This window comes from Zeus faber (assembly GCF_960531495.2).
Source record: "Zeus faber genome assembly, chromosome: 3".
NCBI lineage: Eukaryota > Metazoa > Chordata > Actinopteri > Zeiformes > Zeidae > Zeus > Zeus faber.
The window spans coordinates 15,843,423-15,869,159 of record NC_137190.1 but is presented as its reverse complement, the minus strand read 5'-3'; the positions used below and the strand labels follow the sequence as shown (position 1 = coordinate 15,869,159).

At 42.7% G+C, this 25,737-nt stretch overlaps 1 protein-coding gene across 1 annotated transcript in view; it reads left to right on the top strand.

Moving 5' to 3' along the window:
- The window catches only part of LOC307227806 (hexokinase HKDC1-like), a gene marked incomplete at both ends in the record, with an annotated part of 88,685 nt that extends 66,134 nt beyond the window's left edge, over positions 1-22,551 (top strand). Inside the window, 18 exons of the mRNA XM_079997244.1 lie at positions 13,902-14,024; positions 14,486-14,581; positions 14,708-14,807; positions 15,296-15,479; positions 15,666-15,821; positions 15,935-16,168; positions 17,276-17,417; positions 17,516-17,672; positions 18,354-18,502; positions 18,708-18,827; positions 19,313-19,408; positions 19,826-19,925; positions 20,181-20,230; positions 20,510-20,643; positions 21,025-21,180; positions 21,592-21,679; positions 21,834-21,979; positions 22,413-22,551. Coding sequence (XP_079853370.1) covers positions 13,902-14,024; positions 14,486-14,581; positions 14,708-14,807; positions 15,296-15,479; positions 15,666-15,821; positions 15,935-16,168; positions 17,276-17,417; positions 17,516-17,672; positions 18,354-18,502; positions 18,708-18,827; positions 19,313-19,408; positions 19,826-19,925; positions 20,181-20,230; positions 20,510-20,643; positions 21,025-21,180; positions 21,592-21,679; positions 21,834-21,979; positions 22,413-22,551 — 2,370 coding nt within the window. The remainder of the gene's footprint in view (positions 1-13,901; positions 14,025-14,485; positions 14,582-14,707; positions 14,808-15,295; positions 15,480-15,665; positions 15,822-15,934; positions 16,169-17,275; positions 17,418-17,515; positions 17,673-18,353; positions 18,503-18,707; positions 18,828-19,312; positions 19,409-19,825; positions 19,926-20,180; positions 20,231-20,509; positions 20,644-21,024; positions 21,181-21,591; positions 21,680-21,833; positions 21,980-22,412) is intronic.
- Between the last annotated feature and the right edge of the window lie 3,186 nt (positions 22,552-25,737).

Sequence of the window (25,737 nt, the reverse complement as noted above, 5' to 3'; positions counted from 1 at the left end):
TGACATAGCAAGAGATTTTTTGTAAGAAAAAGCTTACAGCACCTGGTATTCCCAGGCGGTCTCCCATCCAAGTACTAACCAGGCCCGACCCTGCTTAGCTTCCGAGATCGGATGAGATCGGGCGTATTCAGCGTGGTATGGCCGTAAGCAATTATTGCAGCTGCAACTTTGCATTATAAACACATATGAGCCCATTACGACAACACAGTGTTTGACACTTTTGACTGTAACTTTTCCAACATCAGAGCCCTTAATTCATGTCTTTTGTGAAGTACTAAATCCAATCTGCATCAATACAAGCAGGAATGCTGCACACAAGACATAATAAGAAGCGCTGAAATCCAGGCAAGAAAGGGGGAACAACTGACGATGCCAAAGTCACTTGATAGAAATCACATAGCAAGCAGCGTGATGGGTGCCCCTCTCTATTGACATAACAACAGGTTTTTTGGAAGAAAAAGCTTAAAGCACCTGGTATTCCCAGGCGGTCTCCCATCCAAGTACTAACCAGGCCCGACCCTCCTCAGCTTCCGATATCGGTCTAATTCAGCGCGGCATGGCCGTAAGTTATAAGTACTGCCGCAACATTGCATTATATACACATACGACCCCATAACTACAGCACAGGACTGACATTTTTGACAGGAACTTTTTGCCAACGTGAAAGCCCTTCATTCATGTTGTTTGCACGGTACTAAATGCAGTCTGCATTATTACAAGCAGGAATGCTGCACACAAGAAATGAGAAGAAGCACCTAAATCCAGGCAAGAAAGGGGGAAAAATTGACAATGCCAAAGTAATTTGATAAAAATCACATAGCCAGCAGCACAATGGGTGCCCCTCTCTATTGACAGAGCAAGAGATTTTTAGTAAGAAAAAGCTTACAGCACCTGGTATTCCCAGGCGGTCTCCCATCCAAGTACTAACCAGGCCCGACCCTGCTTAGCTTCCGAGATCGGACGAGATCGGGCGTATTCAGCGTGGTATGGCCGTAAGCAATTATTGCAGCCGCAACTTTGCATTATATACACATACGACCCCATTACGACAACAAAGTGTTTGACATTTTTGACAGGAACTTTTCCAACATCAGAGCCCTTCATTCATGTTGTTTTCACACTACTAAATGCAGTGTGCATTAATACACGCGGGAATGCTGCACACAAGACATGATAAGAAGCGCTTAAATCCAGGCAAGAAAGGGGGAACAAGTGACGATGCCAAAGTCACTTGATAGAAATCACATAGCAAGCAGCGCGATGGGTGCCCCTCTCTATTGACATAGCAAGAGATTTTTTGTAAGAAAAAGCTTACAGCACCTGGTATTCCCAGGCGGTCTCCCATCCAAGTACTAACCAGGCCCGACCCTGCTTAGCTTCCGAGATCGGACGAGATCGGGCGTATTCAGCGTGGTATGGCCGTAAGCAATTATTGCAGCTGCAACTTTGCATTATAAACACATATGAGCCCATTACGACAACACAGTGTTTGACACTTTTGACTGTAACTTTTCCAACATCAGAGCCCTTAATTCATGTCTTTTGTGAAGTACTCAATCCAATCTGCATCAATACAAGCAGGAATGTTGCACACAAGACATAATAAGAAGCACTGAAATCCAGGCAAGAAAGGGGGAACAACTGACGATGCCAAAGTCACTTGATAGAAATCACATAGCAAGCAGCGTGATGGGTGCCCCTCTCTATTGACATAGCAACAGGTTTTTTGGAAGAAAAAGCTTAAAGCACCTGGTATTCCCAGGCGGTCTCCCATCCAATTACTAACCAGGCCCGACCCTCCTCAGCTTCCGATATCGGACTAATTCAGCGCGGCATGGCCGTAAGTTATAAGTGCTGCCGCAACATTGCATTATATACACATACGACCCCATAACTACAGCACAGGACTGACATTTTTGACAGGAACTTTTTGCCAACGTGAAAGCCCTTCATTCATGTTGTTTGCACGGTACTAAATGCAGTCTGCATTATTACAAGCAGGAATGCTGCACACAAGAAATGAGAAGAAGCACCTAAATCCAGGCAAGAAAGGGGGAAAAATTGACAATGCCAAAGTAATTTGATAAAAATCACATAGCCAGCAGCACAATGGGTGCCCCTCTCTATTGACAGAGCAAGAGATTTTTAGTAAGAAAAAGCTTACAGCACCTGGTATTCCCAGGCGGTCTCCCATCCAAGTACTAACCAGGCCCGACCCTGCTTAGCTTCCGAGATCGGACGAGATCGGGCGTATTCAGCGTGGTATGGCCGTAAGCAATTATTGCAGCCGCAACTTTGCATTATATACACATACGACCCCATTACGACAACAAAGTGTTTGACATTTTTGACAGGAACTTTTCCAACATCAGAGCCCTTCATTCATGTTGTTTTCACACTACTAAATGCAGTGTGCATTAATACACGCGGGAATGCTGCACACAAGACATAATAAGAAGCGCTTAAATCCAGGCAAGAAAGGGGGAACAAGTGACGATGCCAAAGTCACTTGATAGAAATCACATAGCCAGCAGCGCGATGGGTGCCCCTCTCTATTGACAGAGCAAGAGATTTTTTGTAAGAAAAAGCTTACAGCACCTGGTATTCCCAGGCGGTCTCCCATCCAAGTACTAACCAGGCCCGACCCTGCTTAGCTTCCGAGATCGGACGAGATCGGGCGTATTCAGCGTGGTATGGCCGTAAGCCATTATTGCAGCTGCAACTTTGCATTATAAACACATATGAGCCCATTACGACAACACAGTGTTTGACACTTTTGACTGTAACTTTTCCAACATCAGAGCCCTTAATTCATGTCTTTTGTGAAGTACTAAATCCAATCTGCATCAATACAAGCAGGAATGCTGCTCACAAGACATAATAAGAAGCGCTGAAATCCAGGCAAGAAAGGGGGAACAACTGACGCTGCCAAAGTCACTTGATAGAAATCACATAGCAAGCAGCGTGATGGGTGCCGCTCTCTATTGACATAGCATCAGGTTTTTTGGAAGAAAAAGCTTAAAGCACCTGGTATTCCCAGGCGGTCTCCCATCCAAGTACTAACCAGGCCCGACCCTCCTCAGCTTCCTAGATCAGACGAGATCGGGCGTATTCAGCGTGGTATTGCCGTAAGCAATTAGTACTGCCGCAACTTAGCATTATATACACATACGACCCCATAACTACAGTACAGTACTGACATTTTTGACAGGAACTTTTTGCCAACATCAAAGCCCTTCATTCATGTTGTTTGCACAGTACTAAATGCAGTCTGCATTATTACAAGCAGGAATGCTGCACACAAGAAATGCACACAAGAAATAAGAAGAAGCGCTTAAATCCAGGCAAGAAAGGGGGAACAATTGACAATGCCAAAGTCGCTTGATAGAAATCACACAGCAAGCAGCACGATGGCTGCCCCTCTCTATGGACATGGCAGAAGTGTAGAGGTTTTTGTAAGAAAAAACTTACAGCACCTGGTATTCCCAGGCGGTCTCCCATCCAAGTACTAACCAGGCCCGACCCTCCTCAGCTTCCGATATCGGACTAATTCAGCGCGGTATGGCCGCAAGTAATAAGTACTACCGCAACATTGCATTATATACACATTGGACCCCATAACTACAGCACAGTACTGACATTTTTGACCGGAAGTTTTGCCAACGTGAAAGCCCTTCATTCATGTTGTTTGCACGGAACTAAATGCAGTCTGCATTATTACAAGCAGGAATGCTGCACACAAGAAATGAGAAGAAGCACCTAAATCCAGGCAAGAAAGGGGGAAAAATTGACAATGCCAAAGTAATTTGATAAAATCACATAGCCAGCAGCGCGATGGGTGCCCCTCTCTTTTGACATAGCAAGAGATTTTTAGTAAGAAAAAGCTTACAGCACCTGGTATTCCCAGGCGGTCTCCCATCCAAGTACTAACCAGGCCCGACCCGCTTAGCTTCCGAGATCGGACGAGATCGGGCGTATTCAGCGTGGTATGGCCGTAAGCAATTATTGCAGCCGCAACTTTGCATTATATACACATACGACCCCATTACGACAACACAGTGTTTGACACTTTTGACTGTAACTTTTCCAACATCAGAGCCCTTAATTCATGTCTTTTGTGAAGTACTAAATCCAATCTGCATCAATACAAGCAGGAATGCTGCACACAAGACATAATAAGAAGTGCTGAAATCCAGGCAAGAAAGGGGGAACAACTGACGATGCCAAAGTCACTTGATAGAAATCACATAGCAAGCAGCGTGATGGGTGCCCCTCTCTATTGACAGAGCAACAGGTTTTTTGGAAGAAAAAGCTTAAAGCACCTGGTATTCCCAGGCGGTCTCCCATCCAAGTACTAACCAGGCCCGACCCTCCTCAGCTTCCGATATCGGGCGTATTCAGCGTGGTATGGCCGTAAGCAATTAGTACTGCCACAACTTTGCATTATATACACATACGACCCCATGACTACAGTACAGTACTGACATTTTTGACAGGAACTTTTTGCCAACATCAAAGCCCTTCATTCATGTTGTTTGCACAGTACTAAATGCAGTCTGCATTATTACAAGCAGGAATGCTGCACACAAGAAATGCACACAAGAAATAAGAAGAAGCGCTTAAATCCAGGCAAGAAAGGGGGAACAATTGACGATGCCAAAGTCACTTGATAGAAATCACACAGCAAGCAGCACGATGAGTGCCCCTCTCTATAGACATAGCAGCAGTGTAGAGGTTTTTGTAAGAAAAAACTTACAGCACCTGGTCTTCCCAGGCGGTCTCCCATCCAAGTACTAACCAGGCCCGACCCTCCTCAGCTTCCGATATCGGACTAATTCAGCGCGGCATGGCCGTAAGTTATCAGTACTGCCACAACTTTGCAATATATACACATACGACCCCAAAACTAAAGCACAGTACTGACATTTTTGACAGGAACTTTTTGCCAACATCAAAGCCCTTCATTCTTGTTGTTTGCACAGTACTAAATGCAGTCTGCATTATTACAAGCAGGAATGCTGCACACAAGAAATAAGAAGAAGCGCCTAAATCCAGGCAAGAAAGGGGGAAAAATTGACAATGCCAAAGTAATTTGATGAAAATCACATAGCCAGCAGCGCGATGGGTGCCCCTCTCTATTGACAGAGCAAGAGATTTTTTGTAAGAAAAAGCTTACAGCACCTGGTATTCCCAGGCGGTCTCCCATCCAAGTACTAACCAGGCCCGACCCTGCATACCTTCAGAGATCGGGCGTATTCAGCGTGGTATGGCCGTAAGCAATTATTGCAGCCGCAACTTTGCATTATAAACACATACGAGCCCATTACGACAACACAGTGTTTGACACTTTTGACTGTAACTTTTTCAACATCAGAGCCCTTCATTCATGTCTTTTGTGAAGTACTAAATGGAGTCTACATTATTACAAGCAGGAATGCTGCACACAAGACATAATAAGAAGCGCTTAAATCCAGGCAAGAAAGGGGGAAAAATTGACAATGCCAAAGTAATTTGATAAAAATCACATAGCCAGCAGCGCGATGGGTGCCGCTCTCTATTGACATAGCAAGAGATTTTTAGTAAGAAAAAGCTTACAGCACCTGGTATTCCCAGGCGGTCTCCCATCCAAGTACTAACCAGGCCCGACCCTGCTTAGCTTCCGAGATCGGACGAGATCGGGCGTATTCAGCGTGGTATGGCCGTAAGCAATTATTGCAGCCGCAACTTTGCATTATATACACAAAAGACCCCATAACTACAGTATAGTACTGACATTTTTGACAGGAACTTTTTGCCAACATCAAAGCCCTTCATTCATGTTGTTTGCACAGTACTAAATGCAGTCTGCATTATTACAAGCAGGAATGCTGCACACAAGAAATGCACACAAGAAATAAGAAGAAGCGCTTAAATCCAGGCAAGAAAGGGGAACAATTGACGATGCCAAAGTCGCTTGATAGAAATCACACAGCAAGCAGCACGATGAGTGCCCCTCTCTATAGACATAGCAGCAGTGTAGAGGTTTTTGTAAGAAAAAACATACAGCACCTGGTATTCCCAGGCGGTCTCCCATCCAGTTACTAACCAGGCCCGACCCTCCTCAGCTTCCGAGATTGGACAAACTCAGCGTGGTATGGCCGTAAGCAATTATTGCAGCCGCAACTTTGCATTATACACACATATGACCCCATTACGACAACACAGTGTTTGACATTTTTGACAGGAACTTTTCCAACATCAGAGCCCTTAATTCATGTCGTTTGTGCAGTACTGAATCCAGTCTGCATTATAACAAGCAGGAATGCTGCACAAATAAGAAGTTGCGCTTAAATCCAGGCAAGAAAGGGGGAACAATTGACAATGCCAAAGTCACTTAATAGAAATCACATAGCAAGCAGCAGGATGGGTGCCCCTCTCTATAGACATAGCAACAGGTTTTTGTAAGAAAAAGCTTACAGCACCTGGTATTCCCAGGCGGTCTCCAATCCAAGTACAAACCAGGCCCGACCCTCCTCAGCTTCCGATATCGGACTAATTCAGCGCAGTATGGCCGCAAGTAATAAGTACTGCCGCAACATTGCATTATATACACATTGGACCCCATAACTACAGCACAGTACTGACATTTTTGACAGGAAGTTTTGCCAACGTGAAAGCCCTTCATTCATGTTGTTTGCACGGTACTAAATGCAGTCTGCATTATTACAAGCAGGAATGCTGCACACAAGAAATGAGAAGAAGCACCTAAATCCAGGCAAGAAAGGGGGAAAAATTGACAATGCCAAAGTAATTTGATAAAATCACATAGCCAGCAGCGCGATGGGTGCCCCTCTCTTTTGACATAGCAAGAGATTTTTAGTAAGAAAAAGCTTACAGCACCTGGTATTCCCAGGCGGTCTCCCATCCAAGTACTAACCAGGCCCGACCCTGCTTAGCTTCCGAGATCGGACGAGATCGGGCGTATTCAGCGTGGTATGGCCGTAAGCAATTATTGCAGCCGCAACTTTGCATTATATACACATACGACCCCATTAGGACAACAAAGTGTTTGACATTTTTGACAGGAACTTTTCCAACATCAGAGCCCTTCATTCATGTTGTTTGCACACTACCAAATGCAGTGTGCATTAATACACGCGGGAATGCTGCACACAAGACATAATAAGAAGCGCTTAAATCCAGGCAAGAAAGGGGGAACAAGTGACGATGCCAAAGTCACTTGATAGAAATCACATAGCAAGCAGCGCGATGGGTGCCCCTCTCTATTGACATAGCAAGAGATTTTTGGTAAGAAAAAGCTTACAGCACCTGGTATTCCCAGGCGGTCTCCCATCCAAGTACTAACCAGGCCCGACCCTGCTTAGCTTCCGAGATCGGACGAGATCGGGCGTATTCAGCGTGGTATGGCCGTAAGCAATTATTGCAGCCGCAACTTTGCATTATATACACATAAGACCCCATAACTACAGTATAGTACTGACATTTTTGACAGGAATTTTTTGCCAACATCAAAGCCCTTCATTCATGTTGTTTGCACAGTACTAAATGCAGTCTGCATTATTACAAGCAGGAATGCTGCACACAAGAAATGCACACAAGAAATAAGAAGAAGCGCTTAAATCCAGGCAAGAAAGGGGAATAATCGACGATGCCAAAGTCGCTTGATAGAAATCACACAGCAAGCAGCACGATGAGTGCCCCTCTCAGTAGACATAGCAGCAGTGTAGAGGTTTTTGTAAGAAAAAACTTACAGCACCTGGTATTCCCAGGCGGTCTCCCATCCAAGTACTAACCAGGCCCGACCCTGCTAAGCTTCCGAGATCGGACGAGATCGGGCGTATTCAGCGTGGTATGGCCGTAAGCAATTATTGCAGCTGCAACTTTGCATTATAAACACATATGAGCCCATTACGACAACACAGTGTTTGACACTTTTGACTGTAACTTTTCCAACATCAGAGCCCTTAATTCATGTCGTTTGTGCAGTACTAAATCCAGTCTGCATTATAACAAGCAGGAATGCTGCACACAAGTAAAAATAAGAAGCGCTTAAATCCAGGCAAGAAAGGGGGAACAAGTGACGATGCCAAAGTCACTTGATAGAAATCACATAGCAAGCAGCAGGATGGGTGCCCCTCTCTATAGACATAGCAACAGGTTTTTGTAAGAAAAAGCTTACAGCACCTGGTATTCCCAGGCGGTCTCCCATCCAAGTACTAACCAGGCCCCACCCTCCTCAGCTTCCGATATCGGACTAATTCAGCGCAGTATGGCCGCAAGTAATAAGTACTGTCGCAACTTTGCATTATATACACATATGACCCCATAACTACAGCACAGTACTGACATTTTTGACAGGAAGTTTTTGCCAACGTGAAAGCCCTTCATTCATATTGTTTGCACGGTACTAAATGCAGTCTGCATTATTACAAGCAGGAATGCTGCACACAAGAAATAAGAAGAAGCGCCTAAATCCAGGCAAGAAAGGGGGAAAAATTGACAATGCCAAAGTAATTTGATAAAAATCACATAGCCAGCAGCGCGATGGGTGCCCCTGTCTATTGACAGAGCAAGAGATTTTTAGTAAGAAAAAGCTTACAGCACCTGGTATTCCCAGGCGGTCTCCCATCCAAGTACTAACCAGGCCCGACCCTGCTTAGCTTCCGAGATCGGACGAGATCGGGCGTATTCAGCGTGGTATGGCCTTAAGCAATTATTTCAGCCGCAACTTTGCATTATATACACATACGACCCCATTACGACAACACAGTGTTTGACATTTTTGACAGGAAATTTTCCAACATCAGAGCCCTTCATTCATGTTGTTTGCACACTACTAAATGCAGTGTGCATTAATACACGCGGGAATGCTGCACACAAGACATAATAAGAAGCGCTTAAATCCAGGCAAGAAAGGGGGAACAAGTGACGATGCCAAAGTCACTTGATAGAAATCACATAGCAAGCAGCGCGATGGGTGCCCCTCTCTATTGACATAGCAAGAGATTTTTAGTAAGAAAAAGCTTACAGCACCTGGTATTCCCAGGCGGTCTCCCATCCAAGTACTAACCAGGCCCGACCCTGCTTAGCTTCCGAGATCGGACGAGATCGGGCGTATTCAGCGTGGTATGGCCGTAAGCAATCATTTCAGCTGCAACTTTGCATTATAAACACATATGAGCCCATTACGACAACACAGTGTTTGACACTTTTGACTGTAACTTTTCCAACATCAGAGCCCTTAATTCATGTCTTTTGTGAAGTACTAAATCCAATCTGCATCAATACAAGCAGGAATGCTGCACACAAGACATAATAAGAAGCGCTGAAATCCAGGCAAGAAAGGGGGAACAACTGACGATGCCAAAGTCACTTGATAGAAATCACATAGCAAGCAGCGTGATGGGTGCCCCTCTCTATTGACATAGCAACAGGTTTTTTGGAAGAAAAAGCTTAAAGCACCTAATATTCCCAGGCGGTCTCCCATCCAAGTACTAACCAGGCCCGACCCTCCTCAGCTTCCGATATCGGACTAATTCAGCGCGGCATGGCCGTAAGTTATAAGTACTGCCGCAACATTGCATTATATACACATACGACCCCATAACTACAGCACAGGACTGACATTTTTGACAGGAGGTTTTTGCCAACGTGAAAGCCCTTCATTCATATTGTTTGCACGGTACTAAATGCAGTCTGCATTATTACAAGCAGGAATGCTGCACACAAGAAATGAGAAGAAGCACCTAAATCCAGGCAAGAAAGGGGGAAAAATTGACAATGCCAAAGTAATTTGATAAAAATCACATAGCCAGCAGCGCGATGGGTGCCCCTCTCTATTGACATAGCAAGAGATTTTTAGTAAGAAAAAGCTTACAGCACCTGGTATTCCCAGGCGGTCTCCCATCCAAGTACTAACCAGGCCCGACCCTGCTTAGCTTCCGAGATCGGACGAGATCGGGCGTATTCAGCGTGGTATGGCCGTAAGCAATTGTTGCAGCCGCAACTTTGCATTATATACACATAGCAGCCCATATCTACAGTACAGTGTTTTCATTTTTGACAGGAACTTTTTGCAAACATCACGGCCCTTCATTCATGTTGTTTGCACACTACTAAATGCACTGTGCATTATTTCACGCGGGAATGATGCACACAAGAAATAAGAAGAAGTTGCGCTTAAATCCAGGCAAGAAAGGGGGAACAATTGACAATGCCAAAGTCACTTAATAGAAATCACATAGCAAGCAGCAGGATGGGTGCCCCTCTCTATAGACATAGCAACAGGTTTTTGTAAGGAATAGCTTACAGCACCTGGTATTCCCAGGCGGTCTCCCATCCAAGTACTAACCAGGCCCGATCCTGATAATCTTCCGAGATCAGTTTGTTGCAATCTGCAACATCACCACTAGATGTCGCTAAACTCTACACACTGATACTTTCAACAAAAATACATCTTATACTGCATCCCATTATTTCCTTTCATTTAAAAAAAAAGTCAAACTACCAAAGATTTACCACAAACCTAAATGACATATTCCATTAGTTTACCACCATGCTGATAGTTCTGTGCTTCATGCACAACTAAAGAACAAGTGACAGTATGCGCCCAAACACAGGTATTTTGTTTGTTTGTTTGTTTGTTTGTTTGTTTGTTTTTAGTTTTGACTTTTTTGGAGGCACGTGGTTCTAACCGCAAACTTCAAACGATCGTCACTTTAAACAACTCGCTTTCATTGGAGAAAGACGCTTCACGACGCTTCCAGAAACGTACATTCAACCACCCCGCTGTTTGGGCTCTATAAGTGGCTACCTTTTGACATAAACATTTCGGTCAATTTGTCAAAACAGTAAAAAGAAAAAACAATAATAATCTTCTCAAGAGTTTGGAAAACATTTCCGTACAAACCGTTTGGACTTGGATTTGACATTTTGGGTTTTTATTCAGACATGACGTTGGACTGTGACGAGCACATTGAACCCGGTGGGTGTATCGCGCCGTGCTGCGTTCAGAAGCCGCTCAAAGCTGGGAAATCCCCATTTTAGATGTTGTTATAATTATTTTAAACAGGAAAAAAAAACGATTGTTAAATTGATGCGAGAGACTGTGACTTGTGAATTGTTTAGAACTACTATGAGTGTTTATTATTATTATTATTATTATTATTATTATTATTATTATTATTATTATCGTATATGTTTTTCTGTATCCATTTTTGCCTGAAACAATTAAAACATTTAAAATTTCAAAATTGAAATGATTTAGCTACCTTCCATCCAGCTTCCCTTGCGTGCTTATGCATCGAACTGTTTTAAGCTGCATTTGCTATCATTCAACCTTTTGAATGTCATCCGCTTGCCAATGTTTGCTTACTGGATTGGACGGTGAAATATTGACTAAAAACAAAGTTGACACAGTTCTGGTCCTATTGTTTTTTTCCCTGATGCTTCATATGATTATCTTAGTAATTCTACACATTTGATAAAAGAGGAAAAAAAGTTTTGAATTGACTGCAAGTGCAAAATGACGTGGAGCTGTACTTGAAAATATCCAGGAGACGCAAATCAATGCTTTCCTGTGCTACTAAAATGAAACTACAAATTGTGAATTCTATAAGCTTAACAGATGTTGCAGAGGTGCAAAAGACTACGTGCCATTAGTGACTTTAGTGACATCTAGTGGTGATGTTGCAGATCGCAACACACTGAATACCCCCCTCACTTCAGTTCCCCCTCCCTTTCCAACGAGGAGAAGCTACGGTGGCTACAAGCTAACATTAGTGAAAAAGCTACTTTATTCAAGCTATTTAGTCTGACAACGAGATAGCGTTAGCAGTATACATATTTTATTATCCGTTTAGTCAAAGACCTGATGGACCACCCGGTAACATTGCAGAAGTTAGAGGGAGAGCCAGTGTATGGTTTGTCCATTCTAGGATGCTGTAGAAACAGGGTGGTGCAACATGGCGGCCTCCGTGGAAGAAAACCCGCTCCCTACGTAGACATCCCTAGATATAAAGCGCTCATTCTAAGGTAACAAAAACACAACGATTCTTATTTTCATGCGATTATAACAGGACAACAGGTATGCAGCCACTCTGATCCCAATCACCTAGATCCAGGTCAGGTGTGGCTGCTCAAACCAGACCATCCCCACACCACAAAAACATTGGCCCTTTCTCAATCTGCGTTCTTGTTTGTACTTGTGTTCTTGTGAACTTGTGAAACGTCATCAGTCGCAGCCCAAGTACTGTTCCAATTCAAAGTACGCATCAAGCCAAGTCCATTCCAAATGCCCGGATGTGGACTTGCTCCGCCCATTTTATCGAGGATGCATCAGTGGTGACTTGTGTGGACTTGGGACAGCCAAATATCCCAGAATGCATTTCGCAGAATGACCATCCTGCGTCCTCCCGTCCCCGGGAGTCTGTACTCCCAAGTTGAACTTGCCAACTCTGAACTACCAAGTCCGCAAGTCCGGACTTCGGGTACTTGGTATTGAGAAACGGCTATTTTTCCACCATTCACACGTTTGGAGGCTGGGCTTCCTAGTGGGCTGTCCTAACTCTATAGCCCAATCCTTTATTTTGCTGGTAATAATGACCACAAAGGAAAGAAACCCGTACCATTCTTTTTCTGTCAAATCACAAATTCTGAAAAGTTTTTGAAACATATTTTTCACTTATTATGCCTGGTCTCTTATTATTTCTTATTATTAATTTCTCTGATGGGGGCCTTTTTAGTTTCTAATTTCATGAAGTATCTGTGAAAATAAATCGTTTTTATTGTTGTTGCCTATATAATTTGGGTATGCAATAAAGATCTGAACTTAATTCTTTTATCATTTGCAGGTATAATGTATTTTATTGCGCAATTGTACTGTGAAGTGCCAGCAGCTTTATCTTCTCTTGAGCTTTCTTCTATGCAGTCCACAATAACTTTTTTTCAGGTAGACAATTATGAGACTCCTCGTAGATATCGTCTCTAATTTGATGCATCGTCTTGCAGTGGCCGATGATAGCTTGTGTTAGATCTCTGCGTGTTCTCTCCTTTCACTTTTTAGTCCTGGCACACTTGGTCCGTGAGCTTTAAATTAAGAACAGTAATGGGAAAGTCCCATGCGAAATGAAAAGCAAAAAGGAAAAGCAATAAGGAAGAGGAACAAAGGGTCTTATTTAAAGATGTTATTTTCGAAGAGTATTAAAACAAATATTGTTAATTGACGAATGTAATGTTTGAGAAATTATTTGTTTTAAGTGCCTTTTCAATTATTTAATTATAAAGTATTGATTCTTTCCGTGGCACACTTTGTCCTCCATACCTAAGTGCTGCCTGAACAATACGAAAATACCTTTTTCACAGTCTTCTTTTTTTGCCATTACCCTTACACACACACTCAGTATCTGCATTCAGTTTGGGTGATTTTTCATTACTTCATATTTTTTGTCGCAAAGAAATTGTGGTGTAACTCAGTTAATCAACGTTTTGTCTTTCCAAAACTCTCACAAACATTCGGTAAAATTGCAATGGGCATTCTCAGGGGGTATGGCTGTAAGCAATCAGTGCAGCCACAACTCAGACATACATCCATGACAGCTCGGCTGCTATCGAACTGTTCTTCAGTAAAACATCATGTCATCACAATCACAATATTTAATCCCATCATTACTGACGCTGCGTTGCTGATAAAACCATACCACAAACCTAGACCACGCTGTTGGTCTAGATGATTAAAACTAGGGTTAAGTCAAAGCTGGACTTAATTTAGTCTGTATCTCTGGAGAGCAAATGAAGGTATGGGGTTAGGTAAGGATAGCTGTATGTGGAGTGTGTGTCTCTCCTACTGCACTGTGTTAATTGTAATGAACTCCCTCCCTTTCTGCTTCTCTCCACGTTTCCAGTTATTTGACTATGTTTCTGAGAGCTTAAAGGACTTCCTCCAAAACAGGAACATCAGTCTGAAGGAGAAGCATACCCTGGGCTTCACCTTCTCCTTCCCCTGTCAGCAGAAATCCCTGAATGAGGTAATTTGATTGGGTGGTGTAGAGGGCGGGGGTGCCTCCAGAGGTGGAGATAGTCCTCCCAGAATCGGCGGTTTGTCTGTTTACGGACGTGCCCTTGAGAAAGGCAACTCCTTTCGACTCAGGATGAGCTGATTGGCGCCTTCCATGGCTGCCTTGACTCCCATAAATGCAGTCCATTTACCACTACCATGTTAGCATGAACGTTCTAAACAGTATAAGCAAACTATACAAAGCTTATGTTATTGAATTGAACGAAACAAGATTGGATGTTTTCCGTCTGTATATGTTTGTTAGGTGTTTATCTGTTTAATCTTCACTGATACAGGCATTGACCCCTCTCTAGGATGTATGGTACATTTAGGACCTGTGAAGCCTACGGGCCATAGATTAAGTTCTAGACACTATATATATATATATTTTTTTTATAATTTCATGTTCTTTCTGTGCTCTCTGTACTGTAGGGAGTATTGCTGAACTGGACTAAAAACTACCGGGCCCGGGGAGTCCAGGGGAAAGATGTGGTGCAGGCCCTCAGAGAGGCCATCACCAGGACCAGAGTAGGACACCACATGACTGTTAACTACATGGGCCACAACCCAAAACATCCATGAGATACTTCTGTTGAGAGCCACTGGTTCACTTTCCCGTGAAGGTTCTCTGTGTCTCTTTCTTTCTTTTTTTAGGGAATGGATGTAGAGGTGTTGGCCCTGGTCAATGACACCGTGGGAACCATGATGACCTGCGGGTTTGACGATGAGCACTGTGAAGTTGGACTCATCATCGGTCAGAAAACTATGAAATACAAATAAGTAACTTTGTCAGATTAAGCCAACTCTGAAAACGACATGAAATTTTTATATTTAACTATGGCTTTGCCTTCCGTTAGCACGTTGCCATCACGATCGAAACGTGAACAAAAACTTTCATTTAAGCTTCTGTCTCTCTGTCATGTTCAAAACAAACAACAATCTTTCTGTGATCATCTTATTATTGTACTTAAGGTTTAAAGTTTTCTTACATAACGTAATTTAGCAGACGCTTTTGTGCAAAGCAACTCACATTACAATAAGTACATTTTGTCAGTAGTATCAAACAACTGTATATCACAGTGACAATTTAAGTGTAATTGGTAAGACTAGTCCTAACTGAGTTGGTCCCATTGAAATCCTGTCCCAAGATTCAAGATTCAAGAGGCCCAACGTGCATTCATTAAATTTAAAATGTCTATTATATCTCTATACATGATAACTTGTGTGGGTGTTTTTCTCCAGGCACGGGTACCAACGCCTGCTACATGGAGGAGCTACGTCACATCGACCTGGTGGAAGGAGACGAGGGCCGTATGTGCGTCAACACGGAGTGGGGGGCGTTCGGAGACGATGGGGCGCTGCAGGATTACATCACAGAGTTTGACCGGGAAATTGACGCCGCCTCCATCAACCCTGGAAAACATCTGTATGGAAAGCATATAATGGAGCATCAAAATGTGACATGGCATGATGCTAAATGTTTTAAGATGGCATGAAATTACATAATAATAATAATAATAATAATAATAATAATAAGGCTCATTATATTTATTCATCTCTAATTCGTTCTCTATCTATTGTTTTCATCTGTCTGTTGCTGTGTTCCTCTAAGCTTTGAGAAGCTGGTCAGCGGGCTCTATTTGGGGGAGCTGGTTCGGCTCATTGTGTTGAAGATGGCCAAGTTAACACTGCTGTTTGATGGGAATGCTTCTCACGCTCTGAGGACCAAAGGGAAGATAACCACCGCACATGTAGCAGCCATGGAGCAGTAAGATATGTCTGACATAGTTGTCAATGGTTTCTGAAAAGACCCGTCTTTATCTATTTATATGTCTGTCGAATTGAACAATATAACATATTATACCTGTCTTTCTATCTCAGGTACAAAGACGGCTTGCGAAAAACTAGAGACATTCTTCTTGACCTTGGCTTGACTCCATCTCATGATGACTGTGTTGCCGTTCAGCATGTCTGCACTGTGGTTTCCTTTCGGTCCTCCAACCTTGTGGCTGCTGGGCTGGCCGCCATTTTGACCAGGATCAGACAGAACAGGAAGCTGAAAACGTTGAGGATCACAGTAGGAGTGGACGGCACTGTGTACAGGACACACCCACAGTAGGTTTTAGAAAAACCTTCACCCAAAATAATTAATATCAGTATATACTCATGTATATACTGTATCTGCCACAACATAACACCACAACATTAAAACCACTGACAGGTGAAGTGAATAACATTGCTCATCTCGTTACAATGACAGTTTTTATAAGGCAGCAAGTGAACAGTCAGTTCTTTAAGTTGATGTGTTGGAAGCAGGAAAATGGGAAAGCGTAAGGATCTGAGCGACTTTGACAAGGACCAAATTGTGATGGCTAGACGTTTGGGTCAGAGCATCTCCAAAACGGGAGGTCTTGTAGAGTGTTCCCGGTTTGCAGTGGCTAGTACCTACCAAAAGTGGTCCAAGGAAGGACAACCGGTGAACCGGCGATAGGGTCATGGGTGCCCCAGGCCTCATTGATGCGCGTGGGGAGTGAAGTCTAGCCCGTCTGGTTTCGATCCCACAGAAGAGCTATTGTACCACAAATTGCTGAAAAAGTTAATGCTGCTATGATAGAAAGGTGTCAGAACACACAGTGCATCGCAGCTTGCTGTGTATGGGGCTGCGTAGCCACAGACAAGTCAGAGTGCCCATGCTGACCCCTGTCCACCGCAGAAAGCGCCTGCAATGGGCATGTCAGCGTCAGTACTGCACCATGGAGCAATGGAAAAGGGTGGCCTGGTCTGCTGAATCACATTTTTTTCTACATCATGTGGGATGTGATGGAACAAGAAGCTCAATCCATAGCGGCCCCACCTCACAACTTCCAGGACTTAAAGTATCCGCTGCAAAAGATCTTGGTGCCAGATACATACCACAGGGCACCTTCAGAGGTCTTGTGGAGTCCATGCCTCGACAGGTCAGAGCTGTTTTGGCAGCACAAGGGGGAGCTACACAATATAAGTGATTATTAGTGGTGGTTTTAATGTTGTGGCTGATCGGTTTATATTTATTCAATAACGGTGGGGCACCACACCTCGTTATTTCCTCTTGTCGAGAAAATGTGAAATTAGTGAAATTATTGCAAGAATAAGTTGTACAAAATACTTGTTAATAAACAAAAAATGATCAAGCCCAATTAGTAGGCTGTTGATGATAATCCTAATAATTTGTCAATACCCCAGGTATGCAAAACGACTACACAAAGTGGTCCGTCGCCTGGTTCCTGACTGTCACGTGCGATTCGTCCTATCAGAGAGCGGCAGCAGCAAAGGGGCTGCCGTGGTAACGGCAGTAGCACAGCGACTTGCATCACAGAGGAGACAGGTAAGTTAGCTGGGAGAGTTCACCCATTGTTTACATTGCTTATATATCTTGCTTGCATTTTTTTTTTTTTTCATTTTGCTCACATATAACTCTTTCAGGTGGATGAGGCGCTGTCATCCTTCAGACTGTCCCAGCAGCAGCTTGGATCAGTCAAGGCCAAAATGAGGGCGGGGCTAGAGGCGGGGCTAAAACTAAAAGGCCCGTCCCCGATAAAGATGCTGCCGTCCTTTGTGTACCATACCCCAGATGGCACAGGTCAGACCAAAATAGGAAACCAAGTTCAAGTGATTATTTTTAGATTATCACATACATATAGATACGGTCATACATATATGCAGTGAAATGTTGTCGTTATGGCCAAGCTAAAATAAAAATCAAGTGGTAAAAATACACACCTGGAACTTCCGTAAACCTAACTTGAACTTGATATGGAAAGCAATTCCGTAAGCTGTTTTTAACTTTCTGTTTATGTAAGTGTCTATCAGAACTAGGGCTGTCACAATCATGTAATTGCAGTTGCCGATTCATTGTCATACAAATAAAAGTCATTAACGATTTGTATTTTTTGTTAATTTAATGTCACTGTCATAGTGTGAGCGTATCTTACTGTAACAATACAAGGGAGGGAGGGATATTTATTGACATTTGTTGATTGAACATTGGAGCATGAACATTTGGGTAAACGGTTAATTTGCCTCCACCCAACCGCAACCCATTGGTTGAAATTTTCCTTGACATTTGGGTGTAAATTTGGATATGAGTGTACACATCCAAAAAATAACTGCAGTTCAATTAATTGTGACTATGTAATTATTTTGTGACAGCCCTATCAGAGCAACGGTGCGTGGAAGTTGCGCAGGCTTTCTGGATTTTATTCAAGAGGACCACAACTAAACAGCAGTTTGTTTTTGATCCGTTTGTGTTGTGTTTTTGCAGAGCATGGAAAATACCTCGCCTTGGATCTGGGAGGAACCAACTTCAGAGTGCTGCTGGTGAAGATCCGTAGCGGCCTGCGTCGCTCCGTTCGCCTCTACAGCAAGATCTTCACGATACCGTTGGAAATAATGCAAGGAACGGGGGAGGAGGTGGGACATGACGGACATACAGATAGGAAAACAAACACCTAGGTTATTTATCATAACATTTTGCACTGGAACAAAGAGTGCAGCTTTTATTCAAAGGATAAGACATTCTCTTGTTTATGGGTAGTTTTAAGATTGTTAACCAACAAACTTTTGTCACACACACACAAATTCAATTTGAGCATTTCATGCCTCTCTCCCATTCCAGTTGTTCGACCACATAGTGCAGTGCATCAGTGACTTCCTGGACTACATGGGGATGAAGAACACTCGTCTTCCTCTTGGATTCACTTTCTCTTTCCCCTGCAACCAGACCGCCATAGACACTGTAAAAATATGTTTTTTTTTATTATTATTGTCAGTACCAGTTCAGCTTACAGCTTGTGTTTTACAATTGTATTATGTTGCACAGTACAGTATATGTGTATATAATGCTGTTTTAATTTTAATTTTTAATATTAAAAAGTGTATAATATTGCCATTGCTTCATTGTATATTTTGGGTTTTTAGCTGTTTCGCTTGTTTACGTTCACGTTCCTATTGTATTGTATTGTATTGCCAGGGAAGAAAGGTATATCAAATGAAAATGGCGACACTGGTATCTGCCATGCCAAGTCTTTCACAGAGAAGCTCAGAGAAGTAGCAGTCAAAGGAGTAACGCTCAAAGAACACCTTTGCTGGACTTACACACACGAAAGTGTGTCTATTTAAACCTCTTGAAACCCATTCAGAAAAGCGTTGTGGAGTTGAATTAAAATGTCCGTTAGATGGCGGTAATTATTCTACTGCGATGGTGTATTGCATTTTCTCCAGGGCACATTGGTGAGCTGGACCAAGGGCTTCAAGGCGACAGGCTGCCAAGGACAAGATGTCGTTGACATGCTAAGAGATGCCATCAAGAGACGGAATGTGAGTCAAATAAATCATTTAGAATGAAATGGAACACAACTAAACATCATTTTGTGACATTCAACATCTTCTACACTTGCAAACACTGCAGCACTGACAAATATTTGAAACTGTCAGAGCACCAGAGGACCAGCTGAATACATTTTTTTTTTACCAATATTATGAGGCGAAATTAAATCTATAAGTAAAGCCAAAGGCATTTCACACGGATAAATGAAGTCACATTTGTTTACATTAGAGTACAGTACTAAAACTTTAGTACAACCGTTCTTGCAACTCATAACGGCTCAACAAACCATGTCATTACATGGTTTCAGTTGTATTAACCTGTTTGTTGTAATTCATTTTATTTTTTTCATTTGACTACAGCCGCAGCTATGCGAGACAATCTGTGTTCACCTGTGTGTTTGTGTCCAGGAGTTTGACTTGGACATCGTAGCGATAGTCAATGACACGGTTGGAACCATGATGAGCTGCGCGTACGAGGATCCACGGTGTGAGATCGGACTCATCGCCGGTGTGTGTTCCAGCTGTAACGTTTACACGACCCTGATGTTACGTATGCTACGTGGGCTGTAATAATGCAGTGTCTGGTCAGGCTCTGGAGCCTTTTCAGCGAGCTGCCATAGAATAGTAAACATAGCTCATAACATTAAATAATTCATACGAATATCATAATTACTCATGTGCTATCGCTATTAACGTATAATCTGTTTAATTTTGCTCTTGCATCATTTGATTCGTGTTATATACAAATGTGTGCAATCTACAGGAACAGGCAGTAATGTTTGTTACATGGAAGAATTCAGGAACATTGAGAAGATTGAAACCGACAACAGCAGAATGGAAGAACCCATTCAACAGGGTGAAGATGACGAAGAGGAGCAAGAGAAGAGTGTAATTTTCTTAAAAAAAAAAAAAAAAACAACCTTAAATGTTTTTAAATAAAATCTTCAGCATATCTTAGGTTTAGTTAGTATCTGTGGTCCGGTTGGTCAGTTACTCTGAGGAATAACATAAGATGAAGTCATGTAACTCTAACTTCCCATGCCTTTTTTTCGTCACTAGGTGGGTGAAGGGGTCGGCAGGGAGGAAGAGAAGAGGGACGGCGAGAAACAGAAAATGTGTATAAACACAGAATGGGGCGGCTTGGGGGAGGACGGCTGTCTGGACGACATCATCACCAACTATGACGATGCTGTGGATCGAGAGTCACTCAACCAGGGAAAACAGAGGTTAGAGAACGCTGTGTGTGTGTGTGTGTGTGTGTGTGTGTGTGTGTGTGTGTGTGTGTGTGTGTGTGTGTGTGTGTGTGTGTGTGTGTGTGTGTGTGTGTGTGTGTGTGTGTGTGTGTGTGTGTGTGTGTGTGTCGCTGACTGTCTCTTAATGTGTCTAGATTCCTTGTTGACGAAGGTGGATTTGTTTTGTTTGCATATTGTGCCCAGTGTCCATGTCTTAACGAATCTAAATCCCCTTACATATCCCCATACATGCTTGTGTGTGTATAATTATATATAATATCCAGCCTTAAACCCAGCCTGATCATATGCAAATAATGTATTTGCATGCATTTGTGAACTAATTGTGTGTGTGTGTGTGCGTGTGTGTGTGTGTAGGTTTGAAAAGATGACCAGTGGGCTATATTTGGGAGAAGTCGTTCGTCAGGTTCTATTGGATTTGACTAGAAGAGGGTTGCTTTTCAAAGGACACGTCACAGAAGCTTTAAAAACACCTGGAATATTCGTCACCAAATACCTGTCCCACATAGAGAGGTAGGGAAAGTGTGTGTGTGTGTGTGTGTGTGTGTGTGTGTGTGTGTGTGTGTGTGTGTGTGTGTGTGTGTGTGTGTGTGTGTGTGTGTGTGTGTGTGTGTGTGTGTGTGTGTGTGTGTGTGTGTGTGGCTGACTGCAACACATTAATAGGAATATCAGATATCAGCATTAATATTGACAAGTAACTGAATAAGTAAATAATCCAATCAACTGCGCACACAAGAGATGAGGGGGGATATTTGGAAGGAGCATGTTTAAATGACCAGATGACCCATTGTAAGTATCAGGCAACTTTTTATTGTACAAATTAGAGCCACATTATGTAACAACTGTGATATCAGAAAGGAACCACAGCTTGTTTTGTCATCAAGGTCTAGTTCTGAAAAAGTAACGTCACTGTCTCCCCCCTAGCGACCGCCTGGCGTTACTACAAGTGAGGTCCATTCTGCAAAAGCTGGGGCTGGACAGCACCTGTGACGACAGCATCATAGTCAAAGAGGTAGGAGAGAACAGATTCACATGCAGTAAATATACTGTATGTTTCCACAGAACGGCTAAACGGCTTGAATTTGAGTGTCGGCAAATCAACTTTGTTCGCATATTGTCACACCAAGTTTTGAAGTTTGAAAATAGGTGCGCATCTTGTCGCGTAGGTGTGCGGCGCGGTGTCACGCCGCGCTGCTCAGCTCTGCGGGGCAGGGATGGCGGCTGTGGTGGATAAAATCAGAGAGAACCGTCGACTGGACCACCTGAACGTCACTGTAGGGGTGGACGGAACGCTCTACAAGCTGCACCCACAGTCGGTTTATTATTATCATTATTATTATTATTATTATTATTCGATTCAAGCGGTTTATTTGTCACATACATATACAAAATTCCATACACTTATGCAGTGAAATGTCTTTGCAGCGCGCCCAGAGATTGTGCACAATAGTTACTGAACCGAACATAATAGCTAATCTAATTACTGCCTGGCTGACTAACTGAAACTAACTGATTCCTAAAACGTAATGCAGTTAGTGAATAGAATAATATAAATAAAATAAGATCAAAATAAAATAAAACTCAAAAAGATAATACAAAGTGGGGGTACAAAATAGAAGGGAATAGAGTTATGTCTATTGGATAGACATTATTATTATTGTTATTATTATTATTATTATTATTATTGGGAGTACTGCCATTTGATCTTTTTATTCACTTGTCTTCTCCATATTCTGCCGTTCCAGCTTCTCCAGGATCCTCCAGGAGACCGTCAGAGCGATGGCTCCTCAGTGTCAGGTGGCGTTCATTCTGTCGGAGGAAGGCAGCGGGAGAGGTGCTGCGCTCATCACTGCTGTGGCCAGACGGGAACACATGAAGTTGTAACTACACTCCGCAAGGTTCTGCTGAAGTCTAACAGGCACATAGCGATTACAGAGATTACAACTAAAAATAAGCGATCATATTGTGATCGAGCCAAAGCGGCTCTTCTGCCTTTTAATTGTGAAAGACTGGATGTGAATGTGTGTAATTATACCTTTAAGCTCTATCAATTAATTATTTAGAATGGTTGATATATGCCTTCTCAGCATTCATTTGACAGCTATTTAAATAAGTATGTTATAATTTCAATATGATTTCTATTGATTGATTAAATAATATCTTTTTATTTTAAATGCGCACTATATAACCCGCAGCTTGTGGATTGCAACTGTCCACTGCCACCCAAAGCTCTGTGCACTCTTTTTAATTTTGGTAAATGGTATTATCCTTAATTACTTTTGTTCTTTCATCGTTTCCATGTGCTATTGCTTTTGAAGTGTTCTCTTAAGGTTAACATGAATTGTATATATTCTAAAAAAAACAAGTGCCTACTTAAAAATAAATCATTTTGAAGTGTGTGTGTGTGTGTGTGTGTGTGTGTGTGTGTGTGTGCGCGCGTGCGTGTGTGTTAGTCAGCAGTATTGATGAAGAGGAGGAGAGGAATGTTGGAGAACGAATGAGTCATCAAGAGACACAACTATTTCTTTGTTCTGTCATTATGAACTTATAGCTCTGTCCTGCATCTAAAATGAAAACTCAGAGCAGGTTTTGTTTCCCGTGCACTGAATCAAACTATCAACATGGATAAAGGTTCAGGCTTTAGCAGAAAGAGGAGTAAACGGTGACCTTGAATAAGCATGATCACAATCTTCCTATATAAAATAAGGACTAAGGAATATAATGTAACTATGGTAAGGAAACAAAAGTTAGTTTCAGGCTACATCCATGGTACCTGATCCTCTCTGTATATCCTTCTTCGATCAGCCATAAACAGAGATATCTGGTGATTGTAAAAATGTGAGGGGAAAGTAGCAAAGAAGGAATAAAATAGGATGATAATAATAAGGGGTAGCTGTTAACGACAGTTAGGTGGTAACTAATCCTTGTCAGGGATTACCGTGAGAATGCTACCGGTTAGCGGCTATGAGACACACACACACACACACACACACATACATAGTGTAGTAATCCCCCAATGTCCTAGGAGTAGCCTAGAAGATGGGCTGCTTTGAACACACACACACACACACACACACACACACACACACACACACACACACACACACACACACACACACACACACACACACACACACACACACACACACACACACACACACACACACAGACAGACAGACAGACAGACAGACAGACAGACAGACAGACAGACAGACAGACCGACAGACAGACAGACAGACAGACAGACACAGACAGACAGACCCGCATGCAGTGACACACAGCTGGGCTGCTGCTAGTGCAGCTCATGCAATTATGTGCAATTACTCTCATTGAAGCGGACATGATATTATTGTATCCATCATGAAGGGGTTTTGTGGTGAAATCTTTCCTCAAATACCGTTCAGTTGTTTCACTTTCCTTCATTTTCTCTTTGTGTATTTTTGTGTGTTTCTGGCTGTTTGTGGTGGGATGTGGGTGTCAGTCTTTGTTTCTCCTCTAAGTCAACAATAAGAGCTTTGACACACACACACACACACAATCACACACACACAATCTCACAGATATGGAACCAATTCAAGCTGAACAGTTGGACCAGTGGATGTCTGGATGCCAAGGTCTTCACACAAGTTCCAGTTCAGTCCAACTGGGTTTTTACATCTGGGCTTGTTTTGTAGGGATTGGTTCTGTTTTATCAAGGTAAGTCTCCCCTTCATTTCTTTTCATTCATTTTTGTCTGACATATGAAGGACAATTACACCCATATTGATCAGTACACATGTATAATTCGGCCTAACTGTCCGTACTCTTATTCTCAGAAGGTGCAATGAGTAGAGATGTGAGACTGGGAATGGAATCCAGGCAGTCCTCGCTGTGTAGCGCCACGGTCTGCAGAGCGAGACCCAGGAACACTCCGAGGCATCCCCGCGGAGACCACCACCACGCGGACACCCGGCACAGGCGGTCGCGCTTGTATCATGGAAACTCTTCATCGATAGAGGTAATAACCAATCGAATAATCCCTTGTGGCGGCAGTGTATTAGCGGCGTGGTGACTGGGAGGAGCGAGTGGACTGATGCACGTGGATTGTGCCGCCGTGCCGAGTGATGCTGTGGCAGCTCGTTCACAACGTTGAGCTGCAGGTGGATTAGATACGACCATGTCACTCAGGCTGCTCGGGCTGTGAGGAAACCGCTGCTAGTTACCATGAACACATCTGATGGTGTAAACCAGGACGAGGCAAAGAATGAAACTGTAGGTATCTTATATGCATCTATCCCATGATTTTACTTTACCGGGGAATTTAACTTGGGGGGAGTGAGAGGCAAGAGACAACCATAGAAAAGCTCTGAGTGTTGCCACATGACTTTTATATTACTTTTATGTTGCTTTTTGTGAAATTAAATTAGAGAATATATATGGATGGCATTAAAGATGAAAACAAGTTATGTGTGGCCCCTCTGAGCTCACCCTCTCACACAGGTGCAAACACATTTTAACACTTTTTCCATAATATTGTGTGAAGATAATTATGTATTTTAGATGATGCAGAATGTCCTCCTTCACAGCTCGAAAAAAAAAAAGTTGAATGTTGATTTTATTTTATTAGCATACTCAAGTCAATTATTAATTTTCATGAAGAAATATCAATATACATTCATTCTGATGGGCAGGCTTCTCATGAATGAGCAATAAGTTTCAATGGTCTGTCCTATAGATTTCCCATGAATGGCCATCAATGACACTGGATGATTAGATGAATGACTGATTAATGACAATATTTTTTCCAGTTGTGTTCTGCTGAACCACCGTCATTGAAATATATATCCTGGGATAAAAAAAGATTGGACATTGAAAAATCATTTCACACGATGGTGCTACTGAGTTTGTTAAAGGGGCCCTCTCGCTGGAGAGAAAAACTACAGAAGTGGTGATACATATTTATGCCTTAATTTAGCCCTTATTTATTATTGTCTTGTATTCTGAATGGAGGTTCCGTCCACTTCCCCTCCACTTAGTCCTTTTCTGAACGTTCAGTGTTTTCTTTTCCCCAGAGCAGCCAGACAACAAAGA